Source organism: Boleophthalmus pectinirostris, unplaced genomic scaffold, assembly GCF_026225935.1.
Source record: "Boleophthalmus pectinirostris isolate CB_2022bp ecotype Guang Dong unplaced genomic scaffold, ASM2622593v1 HiC_scaffold_14, whole genome shotgun sequence".
In the NCBI taxonomy this organism is placed as follows: domain Eukaryota; kingdom Metazoa; phylum Chordata; class Actinopteri; order Gobiiformes; family Gobiidae; genus Boleophthalmus; species Boleophthalmus pectinirostris.
The window spans coordinates 17,510,201-17,533,660 of NW_026571047.1; the positions used below are offsets into that span (position 1 = coordinate 17,510,201).

Here is a 23,460-nt window from a genome sequence, read left to right on the forward strand (position 1 = left end):
GGGCAGAGTAACAGGATATGGGCACCAGGAGCCAGAGGAAGTGTTTTCACATCTGACCAACCAGCAAAACTCAGAAATGATCTCAGAGGCACAATTCATAACATTGACAGCCAGCTAATTTTAAACAACTTTATTTCACAAGTATTTAGTCCTCTCCTTCAGAGTAAAAATCTTTGAAAAGAGTGACAAAATGATCATACTGAAATGACATGCATGGTTATAGTGTCAGTTACAGGTGCAACCTAATAAATATAATGTGGAAAAAACATTTCAGTAGTTTGTTTACTAAGGTCAAGTTTAGATGTATTATATAGATTCTGGAGGAAGAACAACAATATCGTAGCGATTACAATAGTGTTATAATGAAATGTTCTTGATACTTCATAGTGGATTTGAGGATTAAAAGGTGATATCTTGGCTTATGCCCATTCATTCAAAAGACATAATATTCTGTTTTGAGTAATTAATTGCTATAAAATTAGCAAAATTTTCACTCTGAAACTGACAGATAAGCAATTAAGACTAAAGGTTGAAATTCCTACATTTGGAGTGTTTAATTTACCCATGCACATTTGAGCTTTTTTTTTAACACTATTTTCCATAATATAAGCTTTAAGTTGCACTTGTATACCAAAAAATAAACATTTTTCATGAGAAGTTAGGGCTTCAAGTTCTTGTACTGTTCACCAGTGATAATGCTCTTAAAATTTGCAGTTCAGTAGCACAGAAAATCCGTTTTGCCCTACCTAACACACAACAAAATCAGAATATCCTAAAATATAATTATAACAATGAAGTATGAGCCCCGAGGTAGAAGGCAAAGTCATTGAAGGATTCCAACAAAAGACTGTCTTGGTTGGCGCCCTCTCAAACAGCTTTCTCTCAATACCTCTGTTTACATTGCCATGCCAACACTGCACTGCCAGCCTCTGTCCTCTCATGACAATAACATGCATTTGGCTCACATCTTTTGGCTGCAGTTAAAATAAACATTAAATCCTCTTTCCCAAAAACAGCACATCTGTATATTCCATGTGAAAAGTGGAGACTGGTACCTCTTGCAGGAATGATTTAAGAAGGCACAAGTTGTCCTGATTCTAGTTGACAAAATAATTGAATATGACTAACTATATCTATTTGAAATCACAACAAAAAATCTAAATTACATAGTATTAATTATAAAAAGGAATAAACTAAAAAAGTTTCACTCATCACAACAACAAAAACATTAACTATACTTGTCTGTATCACATCTGTGTCAAATTACATTCTCTTTTAAACAAATCTGATTGGTGGAGACAATATTGTACCAAACAAAACAAGTAAACCAGTCTCCTATAAAAGATGTTTTCTGTTTGCCTCCAACTGCATCTTGTTTACTGTAATTTATGTTGTGTGTGATCTGATGCAAGAAATGTTAATGGGGATGGCCAATATCATTCAAGAGATAAAAACTACCAAATAATGTTAAAAGTGCACTGTGCATTTTTTGTTGGGGTCCGTCATCTACTTGTTTCTATGTATATGTTATTGCTCTGCCTGGAATCTACCACAGTATGACAGCTCTTTACATTTTTCACAGATCTGACCTGTAACATGGTCTGGTTTGGTCTCCATGAGGATAGAAAGGCTGAAATGCCATACTGTGAAACATTCCAGACAAAGCAATAACATCTCCATGGAGAAAAGCATTCGATGGGCCCTCCACCAAAAAAGTTACACAATACACCTTCAACAAAACACCAAATCTTCAAAACAAACACCAAAAAAACCTCTCAAGTGCAAAAAATGACTTATTCAACGGCCAATATCTTAAGCAAGTCTTCTCGTCAAACATCTGTAGATTCATACCATAAGCTAAGTACAAAGAGCCAGTGTGCTACTTGTGGTTAGAGTTCAGGACGGCCAAAGTCTCTTCTTCTGTTGTGGAGGAGAGCGTCCCAGGTCAGTTGATTTGTCTGAAGGCACTCCCCTGAGGTCAGGTCACACGAGAACCCCGCTGGACAGCAGTGTTTCCGGTCAGGGCAGCACACGGCCTACAAGAGAAAAGGCTTTGTTTAAATAAATACAGTACAGTTATCAGTTATACAACAGAACAGGCCATAGTTTAATCAATGTGGTATAGAAAAAGTCATGACACAAAATTTACTCCACACCACACATTAAGAACACATATTTTCTCAAACAGAAAGCCTTTGATCTCCAAACCCCAGTTGATTTAAAGGTATTATGAAACTTTTCTGGTAGTGGGATTACCACATACTTCTTGTTTCCATTGAGATATAAAGTGCTTTCTTCTGCTTGTTAAACAGTATGGCATTGCACATGTTTTTTGTTGTGCTTTGTTACTTTACACTGAAAATCCTGCATCTATACTGTTAGCAGGGTTACCTATCCAAAGATCTGACCTGATGGCATTACCCACTTTTCTCTACGGAGGAAGACATTGAGGCAAGATAATGCCTTACTAAAGAAAATAACATAATAACATGAAAGAAATAACAGTTCTATGAGAAATGCAAGTGGCAAACGTTATAAATTGCATTTGAATTGTTTCCATGTAGAATATGTTATTAGCCTACCCCAGGTGAGGGACAGCAGGCCCACTCTGTATCTGAGGTCTGGCAGCAGGTGTCCTGTTTGGAGCAGCGGACGCTCCCTGAGCTGTCACATGGTACGGCCTCGTCTTCTTCCATCTCCCTCTGCTTCAGTGGGATGACTGTGAGCTGTGCAACAGTGAAGGAGGTGGTCCCAGAGCCTGCCTTCTCACAGGTGCCCGTCTGCATGTTACACGTGTAGCTCTGGGGGCAGCAGTGCTCATGGTCTGCACAGCAAACCGCCTGAGGGGAGAGGCAATGTTATTTTTCAAATAGACACTTAAAAGAGATCAAACCAAAGCTGTCAATGTTTATTTGATGCCTTTAAATACACGTTGATACATTTAGATTTATTCAAACTGACTGCACTAGTGTCACCTTGACCAGCGGACAACAGCCCCATTCTCCTGTGGGCAGCTTGCAGCAGGTTGTTCCAGAGGCACAGCTGCTCTTGTCATCACACTTGACATCTGCCACAGAGTCGGACTCACTGAAGGCTCTCAGTTTGGTGAGCCAGGGGATCACATGAGGTCCTTTGGAGCAGGAGGAGCGGTGCGGTTCACAGGTATGGCCGTGCGGGCAACAGTGATCTCCATCACCACAGCAAATTGCCTAAAAGAAGAGAACCGTAAATACACATTTCTTAGACAGTGTGTTAGGGGCTTTCCATTCACAGACCTCTGGTACAGGGCAGCAGCCCCACTGGTGAGTGTTCTTCATGAAGCAGCAGGTAGTGCCCCGTGGGCAGCTGGTGTGGGGGTCACACATGGTCCGGGCCGGAGCAGGCAGAGCCAGGGTCTGGAGGGTCTCCTTCAGTAGAGCAGGGATCTTCTGGACCCATGGCAGACTAACCTCTCCAGGTTTATCACAGGTCTGCTCTGCCACGTTACACTTATAGCCTTTAGGGCAGCAGTGCTCATGGTCATTACAGCACACAGCCTAGGGAAATGTAAAAAATTATTATAACTTTTAAACTGTGACTTTTCCATAACACAAAACACTGGTCACCTATGGAGCCTGACCTGAGGTAGGGGACAGCAGGCCCACTGTCCAGATGTCTTCTTGCAGCAGGTGGTGCCTCCGGGACACATGGTTTGTTTGTCACATTTCTCGTTCTCTGCCTCTGAGGTCAGAGCAGGGACCTTCTCCACCCAGGACACAGGCGGTCTCACTCTAAAGGGATCATCACACGTTTCTGCAGCCAGGTTACACACTGTCCCATGAGGGCAGCAGTGAATGTGGTCGTCACAGCAAACAGCCTACGGACAAGAGGATTCAATCTAAAATGCTGAGAAGTTGAGATTAAGGTATACTTTATTGTCCTCATGTGTTACATTCTCCTTTGCATTTGACCATGCTGCTGGGGCAACATGTCAAGAGCAGTGAGTCCCTGAAGCATTTACCTATTGTGGATGTTTAAGGTTGTTTAGGTTATTTGGATTACAGTTTACATAAAATGGTCTGGACAATTCTATAGAAAGGACGTTGAAGGAGACATTAGATTAAGATCGGATGTAAAGAGACTAAACAAAAGATTCAAGGATGTTGTGAGAGAAGAGACAGCAAAGACTAGTGTAAGGCAATTGTATCCTGATTAACACAGATAATAGCAATCACATGCTACAATTTATTTAAAAGACTCACCTCAGGCAGAGGACAGCAGCCCCATTCCCCACTGGTGGTCTTACAGCAAGTTGCTTTCCCAGGACAGCTTGAGGATTTGTCACATTTGGTGTTGACGTTGCCCTCTACTGGAGTTTTGCCAAACAGGGGCATCACCAGACTCCCACTCGGACTGTCACATGTGGAGGCTTTCAGATTACACACAGTACCGTGGGGGCAGCAGTGCAGGTGGTCCTTACAGCAAACAGCCTGTGAATAAAAAGAAAGCATATGTAGTGGTGAGAGTGTCTTATCATTTAACACCACAAAGAAGGGGGCGTGAAGAGGCTGACAAATTACACTGAAGCATATTAAAAATCACTATTGGATTAAGCTTGTTTACGGTCCCGCCCACATGAGCATGGCCAAACAACATCAAGAGAAGCAATTACACAGGCATTACACGATTTATCAAGTAAAAGACCATTTGAACACTAGTGGCAGAGCTGAAGAAGACATGAATGATGAGGGTAGAAATGAGGCCAAGACTTAAACACAATCTGTCTACTGGTCACAGGCTAAAATCATTGCCTGCAATAGACTTATAAGAAGAAGTTGATCCAACAAAGCATTTAAAATGACTAGGACATACCTCAGCAAGTGGACAACAGGCCCAAGCACCAGTTAGCAATTTACAGCAGGTGTTTCCATCCTGACAGACCACTGAACCATTACATGCAACATTCTCCACTATAAAATAAATAAGAGTAGTATTTGTTTTGTGACTGCACTCAAATGGTGAAATAGTATAAAATAATTGTGAATTTAAAAAAACAACAACAAAATATTTACTTTCTGATTGCAGTGTTGCCGGTTCCTTCTTGAGAGCTGGGATTTTATTGACCATAGATGTGTTGGTAGTAGATGAAATGCACATGCTATGGACCAAATCACACTCTGTACCAGAAGGACAGCAGTGGATGTGGTCGCTACAGCAAACAGCCTGGAATATAAAGGAAATTTCTTTTTAAAAGTGTTGTCCTTTTTATTTTAATAAATTCTCTTTTTTTTTCCAATTAAATATTTTATGCTGAATTAACATACCGTTTAAACAGCTCACCTTTAAAATCTAAATCTCTTGCTTTGATTGGACCATAGCTATTCGAACAAATTTCAAGTCCCATATTAGGAACAGGGTTTTATTTATGGATTAAATATCAAAATGAAAACACAAGGATCATGTGTAGTGAGTTAATACAAACATTTTAAGACCAAAATGACAAGGCTCACTGCAGCAGTTATAGAGACAGAGGTGACAGTAAAAAGTGTAAAGTCAATTGGAGCCAGAGTCAAGGTTATCGAGTTAAATAGCCTTTAAATAATATTTAAATAGGTTCCACCTTAATTGCACGAATATAGAGTGAGATTAGATTATAGATAAGCTTACATCAACCATGGGGCAGCAGCCATAATCCCCAGAGGTCATCTTGCAGCACGTCGTCTCATCAGGACAAGTTGAGATTTTGTCTGGACACTGAACTGAACGGTCAGAGATCACACATGCATTAATTTACCATCTATAGAGTTATACAGATGAAGCAGCCCCACACACATGAAAATACATATAGATGATTTGATTCACCATCATTAGGAGTGGCAGCGATCTTCTTGAGCAGTGGCATTTGTGTGTCTCCAGACCGGCACATTTGCTTCTCCAGGTCACAGATGGTGTTACTGGGGCAACAGTGCACATGATCACTGCAGCACATTGCCTGTGTATAATTAAAAAGTCAAACAAAATGTAATTAATCAAGCAGAATTATTTATGGTGGTGAAAACATGTAATCATTTTGTACATCATCAATAGCAAAAGAAAATGTCATTTTGTCAACTGGATAAAAGTATTTCTAAATGAATACATTTAATCACTCATTTAAGCAGCTTTTTCAGTTCTGACAAGGTTCATCGTCACTGTCAGCTGACTACACACTCTAACACTCCCTAGTTATTTATAGTAAGGAGTATATTATTAGTTATGTTACTACAGTATTGGTCATTTTATTGATAAAATATAAAAGTGTAATAATTAATTAGTAATACATATAGTAGACATAGATCAACTTTTGACTTAGACATTTATAAATATGAATAGATTCACAGAGATTTGAAAATTTAAATAGAAAAGAAAAGAATATAAATAAGCTTCAGCAACATACATTTGGGTAGGGACAGCAGCCATAGTCTCCAGTGGGAAGCAGGCAACAGGTGTAATCATCTGGGCAGCTGCTTCTTCCTCCAGGACAAGTTATTGCACCCACTCGAGACTCTGCTAACAAACACATTTACACGTCATGTACGTATCATTCATACAGATAACAAGAACACATGAACTCTCTGGCCTAGTTATAAATACAATAGCTATTAAAAATTAACTCCCCCTTTACAGTCATAAATATTTCAGCATGTTTGCTTAAAGAGCTCCCACCTGGATTATTCAGTCTTTTTTTAGCAGGAACCTTCTTGAGCATGGGGATGGACTGTGATGTGGAGGAGATGCACTTTGAGTGAACAAGATCGCACTGTGTCCCCTCTGGGCAGCAGTGCTGCTTGTCCGAACAACAGACTGCCTGTGGTCATATAGAAAAGAAAATTAGATAATACAATTTGCTATCATTGTCTAAAGTTAATTACTTTATTAGTTTTAATTAGTTTTAAGTGATTTGGAGCAAATAACTTTGCTGATATAGATTCTATATGCTTGTACACTTGTACATTTATTTTGGTATTGCATCAACCTAGAGAATACTAAAGAACACTCAGCAAATTTTTCAGCTGAACAAGGTTTTCAGCATTTTAGATAGGACATGTCAGCTCCTATACATATTCAGCCATCTACCAGCAGTTGCATTTTAAACAGTTTACACATTCACTACATAGTTGGAGCATTTGCAGAACTGAATCCTCAATATCTAACCACACAATACATTTCTTTGTGTGTAAAGCTTTTTGCCCTTACTTTATGTAGGTACTCATTTATTGAAATGGTTTTGTGTGTTACCTTCTCCAGCGGACAGCAGCCCCAAGTGCTGTCTGGAAGCTCACAGCAGGTGGTGCCATCCGGACATTCAGACATCATGTCAGGACAAATGACTGCCTTCACTGGCTCCTCCAGCTAGGACCATCACAGCACAAGCATATCAATGATTAGGATGGGAAAGGGTTCTATTCTATCATTTCTACTGAGCAACTTCTTTGAAGGGACAAAGTTTATACATTTGATAGAGGGACAGAAAATACAAACCTGTGTAGTAGGAAGACGCGTTATCCATGGCAGGGATATGGTTTGATTTACACATTTTCGATGGACCAAATCACAAATGGTCCCTTCATAACAACAGTGGAGGTGGTCTGAACAACACTCGGCCTAAAAAAATAATAAATTATGCAAAAATTATATATTATAAATTATAAATTATGCAAAAATTGTTTCTTTTGCGCTTTAAGCCATGTTGGAATGTTGTCACTTTGTTGTCATTCACACATAAGAGTAACCCTTTATTACTGGTGTGTCTACATCTCCAAAGCTCAAAATGCTCTAATCCAAGTTGTAATGTCATGTAGTGGTGGTTTTCAAGTTAACAGCTAATTTTTACCTTTTGTTCAGTAGAAATTGGCAATTCCAGGTCCGAAATAATCAACATGATTCTAGTGAAAGCCTATGAAGTTTAAAAACACAGCACTTCCTCTATTAATACATGACATTACAAGGTGGAGTAGAGTGTTTCCATTTGAGAGAAGAACTCAGCCTAAATATGCAGGGTTTGTGCGTGTGAATGGAACAAAACAACTCTGTATGTTTTTGTTGAGGGGACAACATTATAGCATAGTTCAGAAAATAGCATAATGTGTTCAGTAATGTGATCATTTGTAGCATACTTTTGGTAGTGGGCAGCAGCCATAGCCTCCCTCAGTGTTCTGGCAGCAGGTGTTTTTCTCTGCACACATGCCTCCATCTGGACAGACCAACGCGGTGCTCAGGCCCAACACAGCCAAACACAGTGCAGTCACCTGCAGCATCTAAAAGGCAAAGAGACATTTCAAACCACAATTCATGGTTATAATTAAGGGCATGCCTACTAGTTACTCAAAGAAATACAGAGATTTTCCATGGCAAATTAAAAAAGTTGATGTGAAACTAGGCCTGTCACGAACTGAAACCATTTTCTGCCACTGACAACAATAATGCAATATAATCCCAGTAAACCATTTTAAATGGTCTCATCAAAAGGCTTGGGCTGCAACAGAGACATAATAGAAGAGAAAAATACTTAGTCATAGCAGTCACTTATTCAGTCTTTTAGGTCTTAAATCTTATAGAGTTACAACAATAATATCCCAAATCTCCACACTTTTGCAAAGAATAAGTATACATAATATATACTGAGCCCCAAAATATATTCTTCCAGTTTTCATGCACTGAACGATAGGCCAATATTATTGTGACAGGACTACGTGAAACTCTGCCTTTACAAAATATTATGAAAGACAAGCATGAATTGAACTGAATTTCACAATGATGTACATCTACAGGAAGTCTGGAAGGAAGTGTGGAAGGAAGTCTATGGTATGGTTTCACTTGGTAGTTTCTTAAGAAGATCAAGCATCAATCACCGTACATCTTTGCATGGGTGGAGTGCAGATAAGAACTATATACCATTGTATAGATGCACATGACACTCTGCTGTCTATATACAATCTGACTGAATTCTGACTGAAATCTTACTTGCATTGTGAAGAAGGAGTCTTTGGATGAGCCAGACGATGAAATCACGTTTATTAACTTCACTTTAATTAACAAACAAGAAAACAATTCATATTCTCTGTCCTGAAACAAAGACAAAAAATAACACAATTAGTTCTTCAACACTGTTATTACAAAGAACATAAATACGTTTAGACATGTGCATATACGATAACAAAAGAGGAGCTTGGATTGATTACAGATGGCGATCAATAAAACATTCATCCATTGTAGAAGTAAAGTTAGCTTAGCCACTAAGCAGCTAGCACCTTAGCACAGCAGTGCGCTTTGCTTTGAATGTTCACCATGGCATTTTTTATTAGCAGCACAGTGTCTTACCTTGTTTATCTGATTAAATCGGTTCTAGTTTCGCCTTTCAGGGTCTTGTTGTGGCTGTAACAGCAGGAAAATGACGCCGCAGACTTCTGTATTTCCTGAAGTCAAATTGGGTTGTCACATGATCCGTTTACATCACGTGACATTTAAAGCAACAAGTCAAAAATAAGTCAAAATAAACGAATAATTTCTTCCTAGGATTATTTTAGTTTACAGTCATGCTGAGGCTGCTCGTTATTTATAATTTATGTGCGATATTTTAATATTTATTTTATATTTTGTATATATCCTTTTGTGCTAATACAGTGAGTTCCTGGGTCTAGTCACTACTAAAAAGGACCTGGTTCAACATTTGTGAATAATTAACTTATCGTTTAGATGTTTTATGGCAAAGTTATTAAAATCTGACCTTTGACCCTCATTTGGGAGTATGAGATCATCACAGTCTAGAATCTTAAAACCACCAATAGACCCATTATCATTATCTTGGTATTAATGTAAACATTTTTCATCTACACTAGGGTGACCAGACATCCCTATTTACCCAGGACAGTCCTCGTTTTGAGCTATGTGTTTCCTGTCCCAGCAGATTCATCCAAAACCAATGATTTGTCCCAATTTTATACAAGAAATGTCTCAGGTATTGCTATTTCTGACCAACATAATTCCGGTCAGTAAAGGGGACAATATACTGTATTGTCATTTGTTTTACTAAAATAAAGATGATTACATACTGAGCCAGAACTGTTTTCAGAATTTTATTTATACCAACCATCCTAACCCAAGTGTGTCCAGTTTTGAATTTTAAAGATCTCATCACCCTAATCTACAATATATAAATGTAAAAGTTGTACATTGAATGCAAATTGACAAAGAAAGCACAGTGGGGACATTTTTATTTCTATTTTGTTTCATGTACAGAAAGAGTCAATGTACAGTTTGCAAACATCTGACCAGAAGAAAATGGCACTGCACAGCATGAAGGCCTGCACCTCAATGCTCTGGACCCTCACAAGCCAAATGCAGAGGATAACTACAAACTCATGTTACCAATCCCTCCATCAAAACTCATGTTCAAACACAAGATCACAAACCTCAGCCTACATGAAATACATCCTCCTTCCATGTAAATCAAACACAGGCAAGGGAACACAACTGCACAACTCATTATGACGCCAGGTCTGGTCCAAGTAAGTGGTACATTTACAGAAATTGAGACATTGACTGAGTTCAGAAATCACTCACATTTTCAGTTCATAGTGTGGGCTACTGACAAGGCGTATGGAGAGCAAGCAGATGGTGACTTGACAAACAGTGAATATTTTACAGCTTCTATGATTTCCAAGTTCCTCAATTTCACGAAGAAAAAATAACATTCTCAACACTTTTCAAAATTCTCCCAGCTTCGTCCGCTACACTTGCGTTTTCACCAGTTGACTCATTCCCATTGGCTGATGTGTCACAGGCAGTGGTGATGCTAGCGGGAGCGTGTTGGTCAGTATGTTATTATTGTAAACATTTACGACCGGAAGTGGGTTTTGTTAGGACTGAGTTAAGGGAAAAGTCAGTGTATGCTCAGATATTTGGCAAATCATTGCTTCATCGCAAGACATTTTTGTGCCAAAAACATTACGATTGTTTCAAAAAAAGTTTCAATAAAAACACCCTATTCTACATTTTACAGTACATGCACATTGTATACACATAAAATTTAATATAGTTCAAGTTTGAAGCATTTACAGGTTTGGTGAAAAAGAGGTTAGATACAAGAAATTAAGAACATATTCAAGGACATAGTAATCATGAAAAGACATTTTGTTTTGCAGGCATGCTCCCCAGAGTGAATTGTGTTATTCCCCATAATGCAGTGTGCTTATCGTTGGTGCCATCTAAAAAGCCTAGGTGGTATTAACTGCATTTTTGGCAAAGGGACCTGCATGCCTATCACTAAATCCTATGTGAAAGAAGGCACTTTCAGGAGAGGAGTGGTACAGGCCCTGTCTACAAAACAACCTCTGTAAATCTCAGCAGGATATCAAAAGTCTTCAAGTACGAGATGTGTAATTTAGTTTGACTCGTTTCTTGGCAAATAACGAATGGTTGTGCAGAACAGGAGCCTGGAGAACTGTGGGGGGCTTTTGGTGCCTTCTGTTTATTTCATACATTCATATTCATGCAAACGTCTGTCCTACCAAATTGTCTTTCTAAATGTCAAGAATCCTATTTACACAAAACTCACGAGGAAGTCTCTGTCAGGCAAAAAGGAGAAAGGCAGAGTATTATTTTGGCAAAACGGTAGATAACTTAACTGTGGCTGGAACAACATGATGTTTTTACAGGTAAATGCTATTGTATATGTAAATGTATGAATGAACAGACTACAGAAGGGAAACAAGTACATCCCTGAAGGAGCAAAATGCAGACCACAAAACAGTTTGCAATATCCATAAACAGGGTCTCAGCATAAATTAGGTAATAGTTTTCTTCAAATATATTAAGCGTATTTAGATTGTACCTCAAAGAATGCTTACATTTACAGATATGATTTAGAGAAGTTAACTGTTTAAATATCACATTTTCTAAATAGAAAATTCAATAATTTTCAAAATTCTAGAACCACTTCAAATCATTAGTAAGTGCTTTTCTCTCATATTTTGCTCTAAAATGGCTATTTCCAAAGTCAATGGCTCAGACAATGGTTTAGTGATATAATAAGGTGACAACATTCACAATAAAGTTCAGTCTACAATAGATAATGTCACTGAAAGCCAATGAAACAAACAGTGAGATTACGAGAGTACTCAAAGTGCAAAAGCACTTCACCAGAAACACATCGGTGACAGACTGTGAAGATGGTTGTGCTTTTGTGACCTCCCTCTCTCTGCTCTGAAAGATGAAAGCTCCTTCTGATAAAGGTCCAGTGTCTCTTTGATACAGCTTCTACTTCCTCGGGTGAAAGACCATCAGAGGCCTGTCTTCGATCTTCTGCCATGGACTCTTCTTGTTTTCATCTTTGTCATCAGGATCGTCTTCTGGGCTGGTCATGGAGTCACGCCGGTTCTCACTGTTGCTGCTGCGGCTGCTACTAACTCGACTGCGTCCCCTTCTGGTGATGGTGGATCCACGGGATGACGGGCCTTCATCGAGGAGAGGGGTGAGAGAGTTCTCCTCTGGCGACACCGGGCGACCCTCACTGCTGCTGGGCTCGCTATGGTCGGGATAGGCCAGTTTGGAGTAGTTCTTCCCTCCGCTACTTGTGCCAGTGTGGCCTTTACGTGGAGCAGACCCCCAGCGCTCCTCTTTGCCCTTACGATTTGCTGCCAGTTTACGCTCTTGAGCTTCTAAAGGAGGTTCCAGGTTGACATCTCTCTGTAGATTACTTTGACCTCCAAAGCCTCCACCACTCAGATCATTGCTGATATCGATGTAGGAGTGGCGCACGTGGGCATTGGCCCGTCCATCCAGTGAGATGAACCAGGCCCGTGGGTGCTGCTTCACTCCCAGCTCCAGGAGTTTCTTCTCTGTTAGCGCCTGCAGCTCCCCGTTCATTTGGGCCATGGTTGAGTCGTTAAAGAGCACAGGGATGGTGACTGGGCCTCCAGATGAATCCGACGCCCAGCTGGGGTCTTCCGAATCATCTCCTTGACATCCACCTTGCTGCTGGCCCTGCCTCTGTCCCTGGTGATGGTGCTGTTGACCCATTGGACCACCATCTTTGTCTTGGTCTTTTGGATCCTTTCCATCTTTGCTGGTAAACTCTGAGGGCAAGCGCATGTAGTGTGCTGGGATGACTAGAGTTGGCACCATGCTCCGGTACATGTTTTCTTTCATTTGGTCAATGGAGCTACAGAAGATGATTTGTCCTGGTTGCGTGTTGAGTGATGTGGGTCGGGTGAGGCTGTCTGCTGCTGCCGCTGAATATTCGGGGGGCTTATCTGTCTGGTTTGGCACGTAACCCTGGAAACGAGGTGGCGATGGGGGGTCAGAAGAGTATCCACGATTGTCATTGGCGCTATGGTGGCGGTTGTAGTCTTCGTGGAGCAGAGGGTTGTCCAAATTGTTTGTTTCAGTGGCCCGAGTTACCTTCATTGGAAAGCTTTCACCTCTTTGGGAGCTGGAAATGTTTTTGCCTTTCGAGTTTCTGGACTTGTGGGCTGGGACATGTTTGGTAACGTCCTCCCGTGAGCTGTGATAGTCTCGAGATTCGGCTAGCTCTGATTTGTCATTAGCTGCTCCAGATTCAACATGGCCGCCGCAAATGAGATTCAAACGAGACATGGAAGTACCCTGGTCTCTTTTGGCACTGTTTAAATTGGATGCATGGGGCTTGCCCTGTTGTCGACGAGGCTTCAGACACTTCCTCCTAGAAAATATACAATACATTAGCACTGCACAAGTTACACAGAAAATCACAGAATAGTCACTGTAATAATATGGCTATGATTATATTTGCAGACATTTGCTGAATATTTTGTCCATTTTGTTCAGGCAAAAGTGTACATTACTAATATTGAGGTAACTACAGTATACAGTCCTACAACGGATCAGAAAATGTGTGATATGAAAATATACACCTGCCATGTTTGCCTAGACAATTTAGTAATGATAGTATAATAGTATTGAAAATAAAGTTTGATAAGTGATGTCTAAAGGTAAGACGTGCACATACACTATACATACCTGCAGTAGTAGAGCAGCACACAGAGCAAAATGAGCACGAGCAGAGCCAAGGAGCCCAGGATGGACAACAGGAACAGGGTGTGATATGTGGTAATGTCCCGCAGACCCGGGTGAGAGAGACCCAATCCTGTTAATTAAAAAGTAATTAAAGTCCAGCTTGACTATTAAACCTAGTAATTACTAACAAAACCACAGGGGGAATATTTTCATTTGGCTTCAAATAAAATACTTTGAAAATGAAATTGCACTTCCATTACCTGAAGATGTGGGGAAGGCAGCTAACCAGTATCCCATCCCAGGAACCACAAGGTTCCACACAAACTGTGAGCCGTCCTTTTTAATGTAGCCTGTCCCGTTCCGGACCCACAGACCTGTGTATTATTACATTATGGGGTCATTTATGGTGTATATTTTCTATACAGTAGACTCTTTCTTCTTATTTCACACATGAGTACCTGTCTTAGGCTGATAGAGCCACGTGGGGACACTGGTGGCCATCCTGTTACGAGTGTCCGAGGGCAGAGGGACAGAGAGGTGTATTGGATCTGAGACTTGGATTGGATTTCCATCTTTGTCGTAAAGCTCAATGCTGACCACTGCAAGAGCTGTCAGATCTGTCCAGCCAATTTCAGCACCTAGACACAATAGTACGGTTTAATATTACAGTGTGAAAAGGATTACTGTACAGAGTACATCATATCACAGTTCAAGTTTCAAGTACTATGGAATATGAAGTTACAGATACAGTTGAAATTAAATAATGCTCAATTTGTCTAATTTCAATGTTTCAAGGACACAGGAAGACCATATAAGTCTGTACATACATGTTTCCTATAGAACAACTACATTATGTATGATATGACGTGAGTGAGTTTCAGGTTGTCTCAAAGTTAATGTATGTAAATGTGAAGCAGTCATACATATTCTGTCTACTAGAGATAATGAATATAGAGAGACTGCACATTTCTATCCACAATTCATATGTAATCTGAGCATTCAGAGGAGATGCCGACCTGAGCTGTTGGTCTCCCGTCCCAGGAGGAAAGGGAAGCCCCCGATCTCGTACTGGCTCTTGGCGGTGGTCAGAGCCGCTGACAGAGACGTGTAGTTGGAGTTTGGAGGGAGCTGAAGGGATTTCCTCTGGAGTTGCACCAACGGCTGGTTACGAGCTCCTGATGAACAGACAAAACGGAGAAGAGAACATGACTCGTGTAAATATGCAAGTAGTTATCAAATCCTGAAATCTGCTTTAGGTAACTTTTCAGATGTTCCACCTCCTGCTTGTCTCTATGAAGATATTATTGTTTTACCTAAAATGTTACACAGTATGACATAAGATTATGATATGAATACACACAAGACAAATAGGTTTAATGTCATATAGTGGAACTGAGAGAAGCAGGTGCTGTACCCCACACCATAATTAGTAATTGTACAGTACTTTTTATAGATAATGTTTTTTATACTTGTACACTTGCAATGCAACGCTACAAAAAATTTTCTACATATTAGTCACAAATTGATAACTATACAGTAATCGAGTATTTATCATTTCCATCATTCAGCCTCTCACTGAACCTGTCTTTCCTCTAGTATTTACTGTGTCAGAGATATTTCTAAATGAAGTTTGATGCTGTTGCTTTGGCGCTAGTAGCAGCAAATAAGAGAGGGTCATCCAAATGTTAAATAAGATCTATGGAAACTCAGACACAAACATGAAGGGTGTGAATCAATTGTCACACTTAGCTGGAGACAGGCTCATTTTAAGTGACAGACAATCAGAAGAATATGACATCTTAATGCCTTCAGGACTGTAAATGCAGTAATTAAATCTTCTCTGGATGACTGAAGCCTATCCCAACACAAGGCTTTAGTGGCTTAACATGGGTCAAGTGGAAGGCAAAACAATTTGAAACATATTTAATGGCAATTCTTTTGACAAATTTAGATTAGATTACAATTATTATTATTATTATTAGGAATCTGCTTTAGCATACACTTTTTAATCACAACCAGGAGCTTTACCATTTGAGAGAAATGTAGACTGCTGCACTAATACAATAATGTTTATAGAGATTTAAACTAGTGTTAGCCAGTTTATACATAAATCATAGGCAAAATATTTTGTGTGTAGGGGAAACTACTACTAATAACTCCTGCTTTGCCTTTCTGATTCTGTGATCATGCAGTTCTACTTCGAACAGTGACAATAAGCAATAAATGCAGTCCAAAGAAGGAGAAAATACACACAAAATACATGCTTTATAAAATTATATTTATTTATGTTTTACCTGGTGAGCCTGACAGAACTTGAAGGACGTCATCGTAAAGAATGAGTGTCCCAGGTCTCTGTACTAGAAGGTACAGGCTCACAGATGCATATACTACAATAAAAGAGAGACATTTAGAAAAGATGAACACAGCAGAACTGCAGGTGTGGCTGAAATGAAACAACAGCACTACCTAACTATATTCAGATGATACACTGCAGGTGAATACAAAAAAAAATAAAAATTAAATTTGATATATTTGGGACGCACAAAATTACAAATTGTAAGAGCCAGGTTACATTTCTTGCTTCCTTTTGTTGACAGATCCAAAGAAATTTGCAGAGGGGATTTATATCTTAAATTAGGCCTACTAAAAATTTGAGAAAATTAAAAATTTTACCAAATTTTCTGAAGTAAAACATTAAGAAATCCGGCTCAGAATTAGATATGAACTAATCCTTCTGTACGATCCATCAAAATCTTTTAAGTATAAAAATGAAAACATTAATGTACGTAGATCAGATCCCTAAATGAGAAAAATGCGTTTTGAGAAAACAGCCTTTGGAGTTACAATGCACCATATAAATCTATGTATGCACTTATTTAATCAAATAATAAAAATGCAGATTGGACAATTTTGCAGTTTCCATGTGAAAGCTTAGATGTTGAGATGGCAAACCAGAAAACAAAAAGATGAAAAGAAATGAGTTTAGCCTGTAGCGTCTCTCCAAACAGTGCTGTAAATTGAATTGCTGGCTTCTCGAGTTACTTACGTGGGATGCGGTTGGAGTGCCAGGGTACAGAGTTGGTGACATAATCCAGTTTAGAGGCAGTGATGATGACCCAAGTTCCCGCTCGGTATAAAAAGCTGACTCTGAGGATGCCATCACTTCCTGCTTTCCCGGACGCTAAAATGGTCTGATTTCCATGGACCTCCACAAGAGCATCCGCCAGTGGAGACAAGTCACTATTGTCAAACACCTGGACTTTGATTTGCACCTCTGAAAAAGAAAACAAAATCATTTTTCTCTCATGGGAACTGAGCTAAAGCATATTATAAGACAATAAAAACTAAACCAGTTCTAAACCAACTTTAAAGGTCTTATATCATGCAAAATTGACTCTTGTGAGCTTTAAGCCACGTTAGAATGTTATGTCCTCAAAAATATAACTGGAGTTGTTTTGTTTTATTCACACATGTTTGAGAAATCCTTTATTAGTCTGTCTACATCTCCAAAGCTCAAAATGCTCTGCTCTATCCTTTGTGATGTCTTGAAGTGGTAGTTTTCAAGTTAATAGCTACCTTTTACTTTTTGTTCAACAGAGATGGGCAATTCCAGGGCTGAAATCATCAAAATGAATCCAGTGATGGTGTATGATGGAGTAATATTTTCTGCATTACCACATGACAGAAGTAAATATGCAGGGTTTGTGTGTTAAACATGTGAATGAAACAAAACACAACTCCAGGTATGTTTTAGATGAGGAAATATTATAACATAGATCAGAACATAATGTGAAGTGGCCCCTTTCAATCAAGTCCTTATTGTGTCTAAACTAGGGTTGCACAATTTAGGAAAGAAATCTATTTTTGTGACTAGTATGCAACTGAGACTGTATTTGCAATTTATATTTTCAAATCAGTATTCAGTTCACAGAACACATTTTACATACATACAGGAAGCAGGAGCAACTTTGGGGAAAATGTGAAGATATGAACTGCTAAACTACTAAACCCTCTGCATTTCACACAATTAGCTAAATGTCTCTATTTCACAAACTGTAAAAAGCAAGGACATATAGTAATATGATGTAAAGTGCTTTTACTGTCCTGGCTCTGACTTAGTGTTAGCGAGAAAATGTTTAAGTCATCTTTTGGCTGTGTGTCAAGAACTCAATGACTATGCAGAGGTTTAATCTCCTTGTCCATAATGACCTTCCCACTACAATCAAAATAATGTGAGTGTACAAGTACACTATAGCCTCTCTCAGTAAATCACTTAATGTACTTTAATGTATTTGTTCATACATGTTTATAATGGATGTCAGTATTACAAATATAACCTTGCAGTGTACCAGGTTACAACATTATTTCAACAACACATTATAATACCAAATAAGAGTGTCTTTGATTCATCTCTTTCCCTGGATGCACTGCATATGTGTTTGTCATGTTTTATGTCAAATGCAGTCCAGATGCTTTAAAGGTCATCCAATTTCATGCAAATTTTACTGTTGTAAGCTTTTAGTCATGCTAGAATTTTGTTACCTAGTTTTCACGTTAACAGTTAGTTAGTTAGTTAGTTAACAGTTCAATTCCAATGCTGAAATCATCCAAATGATTCTAGTGAAGGTGTATGGAGGTTAAAAACACAGTGGAGTGGAGTGGTACTTAGTCCGAGAGAGGAACTCAGCCTAAATAAATGTGTGAATGAAACAAAACACAACTCCATGTATGTTTTTGATGACGATACAAGTTTATAACAGACCAGAAAATAATATAATAATGGCTCTTTAATGCGGGTCTTTGCTCAAACACCTACACATGTCATTTATCTTTCTACTCTATCTAAATAAATCACTGTGGTTATTTCCAACTGAATGAACAGCCCTAATTCATTGATGCGGGCCTGCAGTTTTTGTTTTCACTTCACATCTCTCTTCTTGGACCGCTCAGGATGTGGGTCACACCAGGGATGTTTCCATGGCGACTCACTGACTCTCCAAAAGCCGCCTTGTATTTCCCCACATACAGATTAGTCCACCACAGGCTAAAACTGGACACAAAACAACCATCCTTACTGACCCTTTCACTTCCTAATGGCATTCATTCAGTATTTCACACACTTTTAACACCAATTTCAACTCAGAATATATTTGTTTTTCAGTTACCAAAACATGTCTAAATATGGAGAAATATATTGGACTAAGGTTGGAATTAAAGAATGAAATGTAACTTTTCTGGTGGAGGAGTCGTTACTTGTATTCATAGAGATATTATTGGTTTGCCTTTAAAGAATCCATAGAGACAAGCAGAAGACGCTGTCAGGACAATATACAGGTCAAATCTGTGGAGAGGCGACCCTGCTCAGCGTAAGAATGCATGATTTTTTCAAGGTATTTTCAAGCATTAAAAACACTTAATTGAATATTTGGCAAAATCCCATACTGTGGAACATTCCAGACAAAGCAATAACATCTCCACGAAGACAAGTAGTGGATAGACCCTCCACCAAAAAAGGTACAGTACATAGTCTCTATTCACGTCAGTACTTAAAACATGATTAAAGTAACACAGAAACAGGACATCAACCAGATCTAAACTATGGCTAAATATATCACCATAATTCCATCAAAACCCAGTGTCAAGCAGGATAAATCCAGGGTAATCAACTAGAAATGACAATCTTTTAAAATAAATAAACAAATAAACAAACCAATAAAGACACCTAAAGCTTTTTGGGCATCACCGCAAGAACTACATGTACCGGTAAGCACACAGGTACTACAGTTTGAGAAGCACAGATTCAGCCTGTCTTGTCCCAGTGTGCTGTGGTCATTAGGATGCGTGTATAAATGTGGTGCATCCATTAACAGGAGGAGCTCTATAAAGGCTCCCTTGTGTGCACAGTGTTCCCCCAATCTGGACCCAGCACTCGAGACACTGTGGCCTCCGACAACTCCATTGACACAGAAAGAGCCTGGGAATCTCAGCTCACTTTAGAAAATGGGTTTAATAGTCTTTCTGGCTGCAGTTTTGAATGCTTCATCACACTGTACAACAACAAATGGATCTACAGATAAGAGTTGCCGTAATATTAGATTGGAGTGTATTAATCACAATTACTGACACTATGAGTAAGCAACAGTGGAATTCTAGGTCTAACAGGTAACACATTAGTATGTGATAACTTTATGAAATCAAATATTGTAAATTATAAAGTAGTTAATAACTGAAGATAGATTGAAATAATACTTTTAATTATAACTACCATAGTTTAGTTCTAATTAATATTCTGTATTAACCAAATAATTTACTTAATTTCATTTATTAAAATGTTCTTATTTCATTTTTATTATATTATTTTCTTCTCTTTCACCTATTTTAATTTGTTTTGTATTGTTTGTTTTTGTTTTTTTCCCCTTTTTGCATCTATTATTATTGATCATTATTATTAATTTACTGTCTTGTCTGTGGTTGTAATTTTACCAAAATAGACACTGTCAAGCCACTAAATTAATCACGATGTGGTGATTGAGCCCATATACACAAGCACAAACACAGCTTCTTTGGGAGTCTATGTTTTTTCACAGTTAACACATATGACATACATATTATATATGTCAAATGTGTGTATATATTTATATATATCTAAAAAGGTGTCACTTGTGGGATTATAATTTAAAATTGTCGGGGGAAAAAAACTTAATTGAACTGAATAATGTCGACATCCCTACTACAGGTGTACCCAAAAATATAGGGAATTTGAATAGCCATAAAATTATATAGGGAAAGATATTCTGCCCTGGTCCATTTAAACAGATACATTTGCTACTTATGCTGACTTTATTATTACTATTTATCTTATTGCTCTTTGTTATTATATTATATTGTGATGTGTGAGCTACTGTGTCAAAATAATTTCCCTTGTGGATCAATAAAGTTTGTCTAAGTCTAAACTAGACTATATGAGGTTGGAAGTCAATTTAATTCTTGCAAGTCCCAAGCCAGAAATCAGAATAAATAGACATGATTCCACGAGGAAGGGCATCCAGTGCATTTGAGAAATCACTGCACCAAAGAAGCAGCATTATTTTACCCCCAAAGAAAATCAGATTCAAATGAGCCTGTAATGTAATAAACATTGCAGTATAACATTGTAGTGTTATTATATCAAGTTTGAAAAGTCCCCTCCCCTTCCCAACATCTTGCCCCTATTCCCCAGTTTGAATACTTTACGGATAATTGATTTCCTTCGCTACTGGTGATGACACAGAGGTTAGAAAACATGTACAAAATGGTGGACTGTCTTATTTTGAACGTGAAGAGTAGTGAAAAATAAACCCACCCTGTCACCACCCATGCATCTCTAAAGGACTGCTGGCATGCATAATACAAACTAATTACATAATGCCCTTCACATCTTTAACCTGCACTGGAAAGAAGGATGGAGGAGACAACAGGCCTATGCAATCTGAACATATTTCATGAAAGCCTTTATAAATTGAAACTGTATTGTGAGTACAGGCCCAGGAGGTGGCAGGGGCATGTAATATAATCGCCTATGTGCTGTAATGTGCAAGATAAATGCATAGAGTACAATGAATAGGCCTTGCTCGCAGCTAGGCCAAGTGCAAGAGAAACCCAGTGTACACATGCATACAGATACCCCCATAGGAGCACGTTATGTACAGTTTATTTAATGCATAGCAATATCAAAACGACACCCAAGGCCATGAAAGGAAAATGCAATGCCCTACAGTGACAATCAAACCAAACAGTCTTGCTCATAATTACGGCTTTCCATGTTCATCCAATGTGTGTTTTTGTAAGGCCTGGGTCGTATTACCGCGCCACGTTGTGAAGCAATGTCGACAAAAGCAATAAAAAAGCAACCACTCCCATCTCATTGTTGCTTCTGCTGCATCCCCCGTACGGCGAGCCTTACCAAGCGCTCCCTGATCTGGAAGAGATTTGGCCAGCGCCTCCCAAATCGCGCAGATCCAGACGCACAGGAGCACACGAGAGATGCGGTGGACTGGCATCCTTCTAACCTACATCTCTACTCGCAGGTCGTCGCTCGGGTTTCCATGATTCTCGGGGTTAATTCAGACTTCGCGGCTACTGAGACATAACTCGGATGCCAGGCCAAAAGAATGGAGTCGTGGATGCTGCTGTAGTCTGTGGGCTTCGCCTTGTGTTTATTGTCTGAGGCGGGGAGCAAAGGGCGCCACGCTGCCCCCTGTTGGTCATAAGAGGAACTGCACCAGCCAGAGAAAGCTCCTGTAATGACTTTGTACCGATTAGAAGGCCCTGAATCTAGACTTGACAGATATATATAAGATTAAAATAGGGATGTAACTGTTGTGGCAAAAATTATATATCTGCTGAAGATAAATAATGACTCCATTTGCAAAGATCGATGAGTTTTTGGAATATAGACCAAGGTTTCTTTTTGTTACAGCAGATATGGACAGGGCCTAAGCCTGTTCTGGCCAAAGCCCAACAGCATCTCCCCACCAGCAGTATGTTCCTACTACATCTCCCACCGTATCTCCCAATGTTACAAAGCACCAAGTTTATATAGCCTGAGATGACCAGAAGACATACATTTCAAAGTGAGAAGGTGACAACTCCTAATGAGGTGTGGCCACATGTGCTTGATCTGATTTGCATCCATATTCACCTGCATTTGTCACTTCCTGACAAGATTAGCAAGCAAAAGGGAACAGAAGTATTTACACTGAAGGGTCTTTCTAACAAGCCAAATGAGTTTTTGTTACAAGACCAAATGTGTCTCTAAAAGATAAACTAATCACTATTTTAATGTAATCAATCAATGTGGGGGTCTGGTCTCAGGTAGAAATCACGTTCATTTACACAAAGACAGAATGAGAGAAATCTTTCCACAATCTAAATTTCTATCACAGTAACAATAAATGAAATATCATGATATTCATATCATATCATATCATGATATCATGAAAAGTCTCACACTAATATCGTGGGCTGTCACAATATATCGAATTACAAGTTCCTTTGCTTAAATGCATGGTTTTATAGTAACAACAGCTTATAAACATAGGGAACTACATATCCCATGATTCATTTCAGTGCAAACAACATCAAATATGTTTTTTACTTGAATTCTTGGGATTATGATGGAAATAATTCACACCAAAATCTTGTAAAGTATTTTAAAAGCATAAATATCGTACCTTGAGATGCCTATCGTGATAATATTGTACCGAGACATTTGGATATTTTTACATCTCTGAATTAAAATGTTTAACATGGATAACAAAAATACTTTGGTTGAGGATGCATCACTTGCAGAGGAGCAGGGATGGCTCAGAGAAAGACTTGTAACACACTCAGTAACTTCTCTGGTTTTTAATGTAATAAAATAGTACAATTACTCCAAAGTGTACTCAGTAACATTAGATTTTAAAA

The 23,460-nt window shown here is 38.9% G+C and overlaps 2 protein-coding genes across 4 annotated transcripts; both read right to left on the bottom strand.

Moving 5' to 3' along the window:
* Positions 1 to 115: 115 nt before the first annotated feature.
* Positions 116 to 9,464, bottom strand: grnb (granulin b). 3 transcript variants are annotated; one of them, XM_055149851.1, is made up of 17 exons: positions 9,340 to 9,464; positions 8,987 to 9,084; positions 8,136 to 8,276; positions 7,501 to 7,623; positions 7,258 to 7,371; positions 6,685 to 6,826; positions 6,416 to 6,528; positions 5,842 to 5,971; positions 5,647 to 5,738; positions 5,052 to 5,202; positions 4,852 to 4,949; positions 4,242 to 4,469; positions 3,620 to 3,856; positions 3,276 to 3,536; positions 2,976 to 3,209; positions 2,583 to 2,840; positions 116 to 2,036 (listed from the first exon to the last, which is right to left on the bottom strand). In XM_055149851.1, exons 3-17 carry the CDS (start codon positions 8,274 to 8,276, stop codon positions 1,890 to 1,892), a joined length of 2,469 nt encoding a protein of 822 aa, XP_055005826.1. In that variant the 5' UTR covers positions 8,987 to 9,084; positions 9,340 to 9,464; the 3' UTR covers positions 116 to 1,889. The 3 variants fall into 3 exon arrangements, with proteins under 3 accessions (XP_055005826.1, XP_020773799.1, XP_020773798.1); XM_020918140.2 differs by having other exon boundaries at positions 6,416 to 6,525; positions 8,983 to 9,084; XM_020918139.2 differs by having other exon boundaries at positions 8,983 to 9,084.
* A 2,804-nt stretch (positions 9,465 to 12,268) lies between these two features.
* On the bottom strand, positions 12,269 to 22,182 carry LOC110154358 (protein FAM171A2). The gene is made up of 8 exons (XM_020918351.2): positions 21,956 to 22,182; positions 17,060 to 17,287; positions 16,308 to 16,400; positions 15,030 to 15,188; positions 14,472 to 14,651; positions 14,274 to 14,387; positions 14,017 to 14,143; positions 12,269 to 13,699 (listed from the first exon to the last, which is right to left on the bottom strand). Exons 1-8 carry the CDS (start codon positions 22,050 to 22,052, stop codon positions 12,277 to 12,279), a joined length of 2,421 nt encoding a protein of 806 aa, XP_020774010.1. The 5' UTR covers positions 22,053 to 22,182; the 3' UTR covers positions 12,269 to 12,276.
* Positions 22,183 to 23,460: the final 1,278 nt, after the last annotated feature.

What these genes read in the sequence shown, in the direction of transcription:
- grnb (XM_020918139.2), bottom strand. An exon ending in AAAAAGACTGAATAATCCAG is followed by an intron (nt 6,529 to 6,684) that starts GTGGGAGCTCTT and finishes TGTGTTTGTTAG; the next exon opens with CAGAGTCTCGAGTGGGTGCA. An exon ending in CCTGCTGTCCCTCACCTGGG is followed by an intron (nt 2,037 to 2,582) that starts GTAGGCTAATAA and finishes TTTCTCTTGTAG; the next exon opens with GCCGTGTGCTGCCCTGACCG.
- LOC110154358 (XM_020918351.2), bottom strand. Translation starts at nt 22,052, where the DNA reads ATGCCAGTCCACCGCATCTCTCGTGTGCTCCTGTGCGTCTGGATCTGC. An exon ending in AGTTCTGTCAGGCTCACCAG is followed by an intron (nt 15,189 to 16,307) that starts GTAAAACATAAA and finishes TCTGTTCATCAG; the next exon opens with GAGCTCGTAACCAGCCGTTG. An exon ending in GTGCTGCTCTACTACTGCAG is followed by an intron (nt 13,700 to 14,016) that starts GTATGTATAGTG and finishes TATATTTTCTAG; the next exon opens with GAGGAAGTGTCTGAAGCCTC.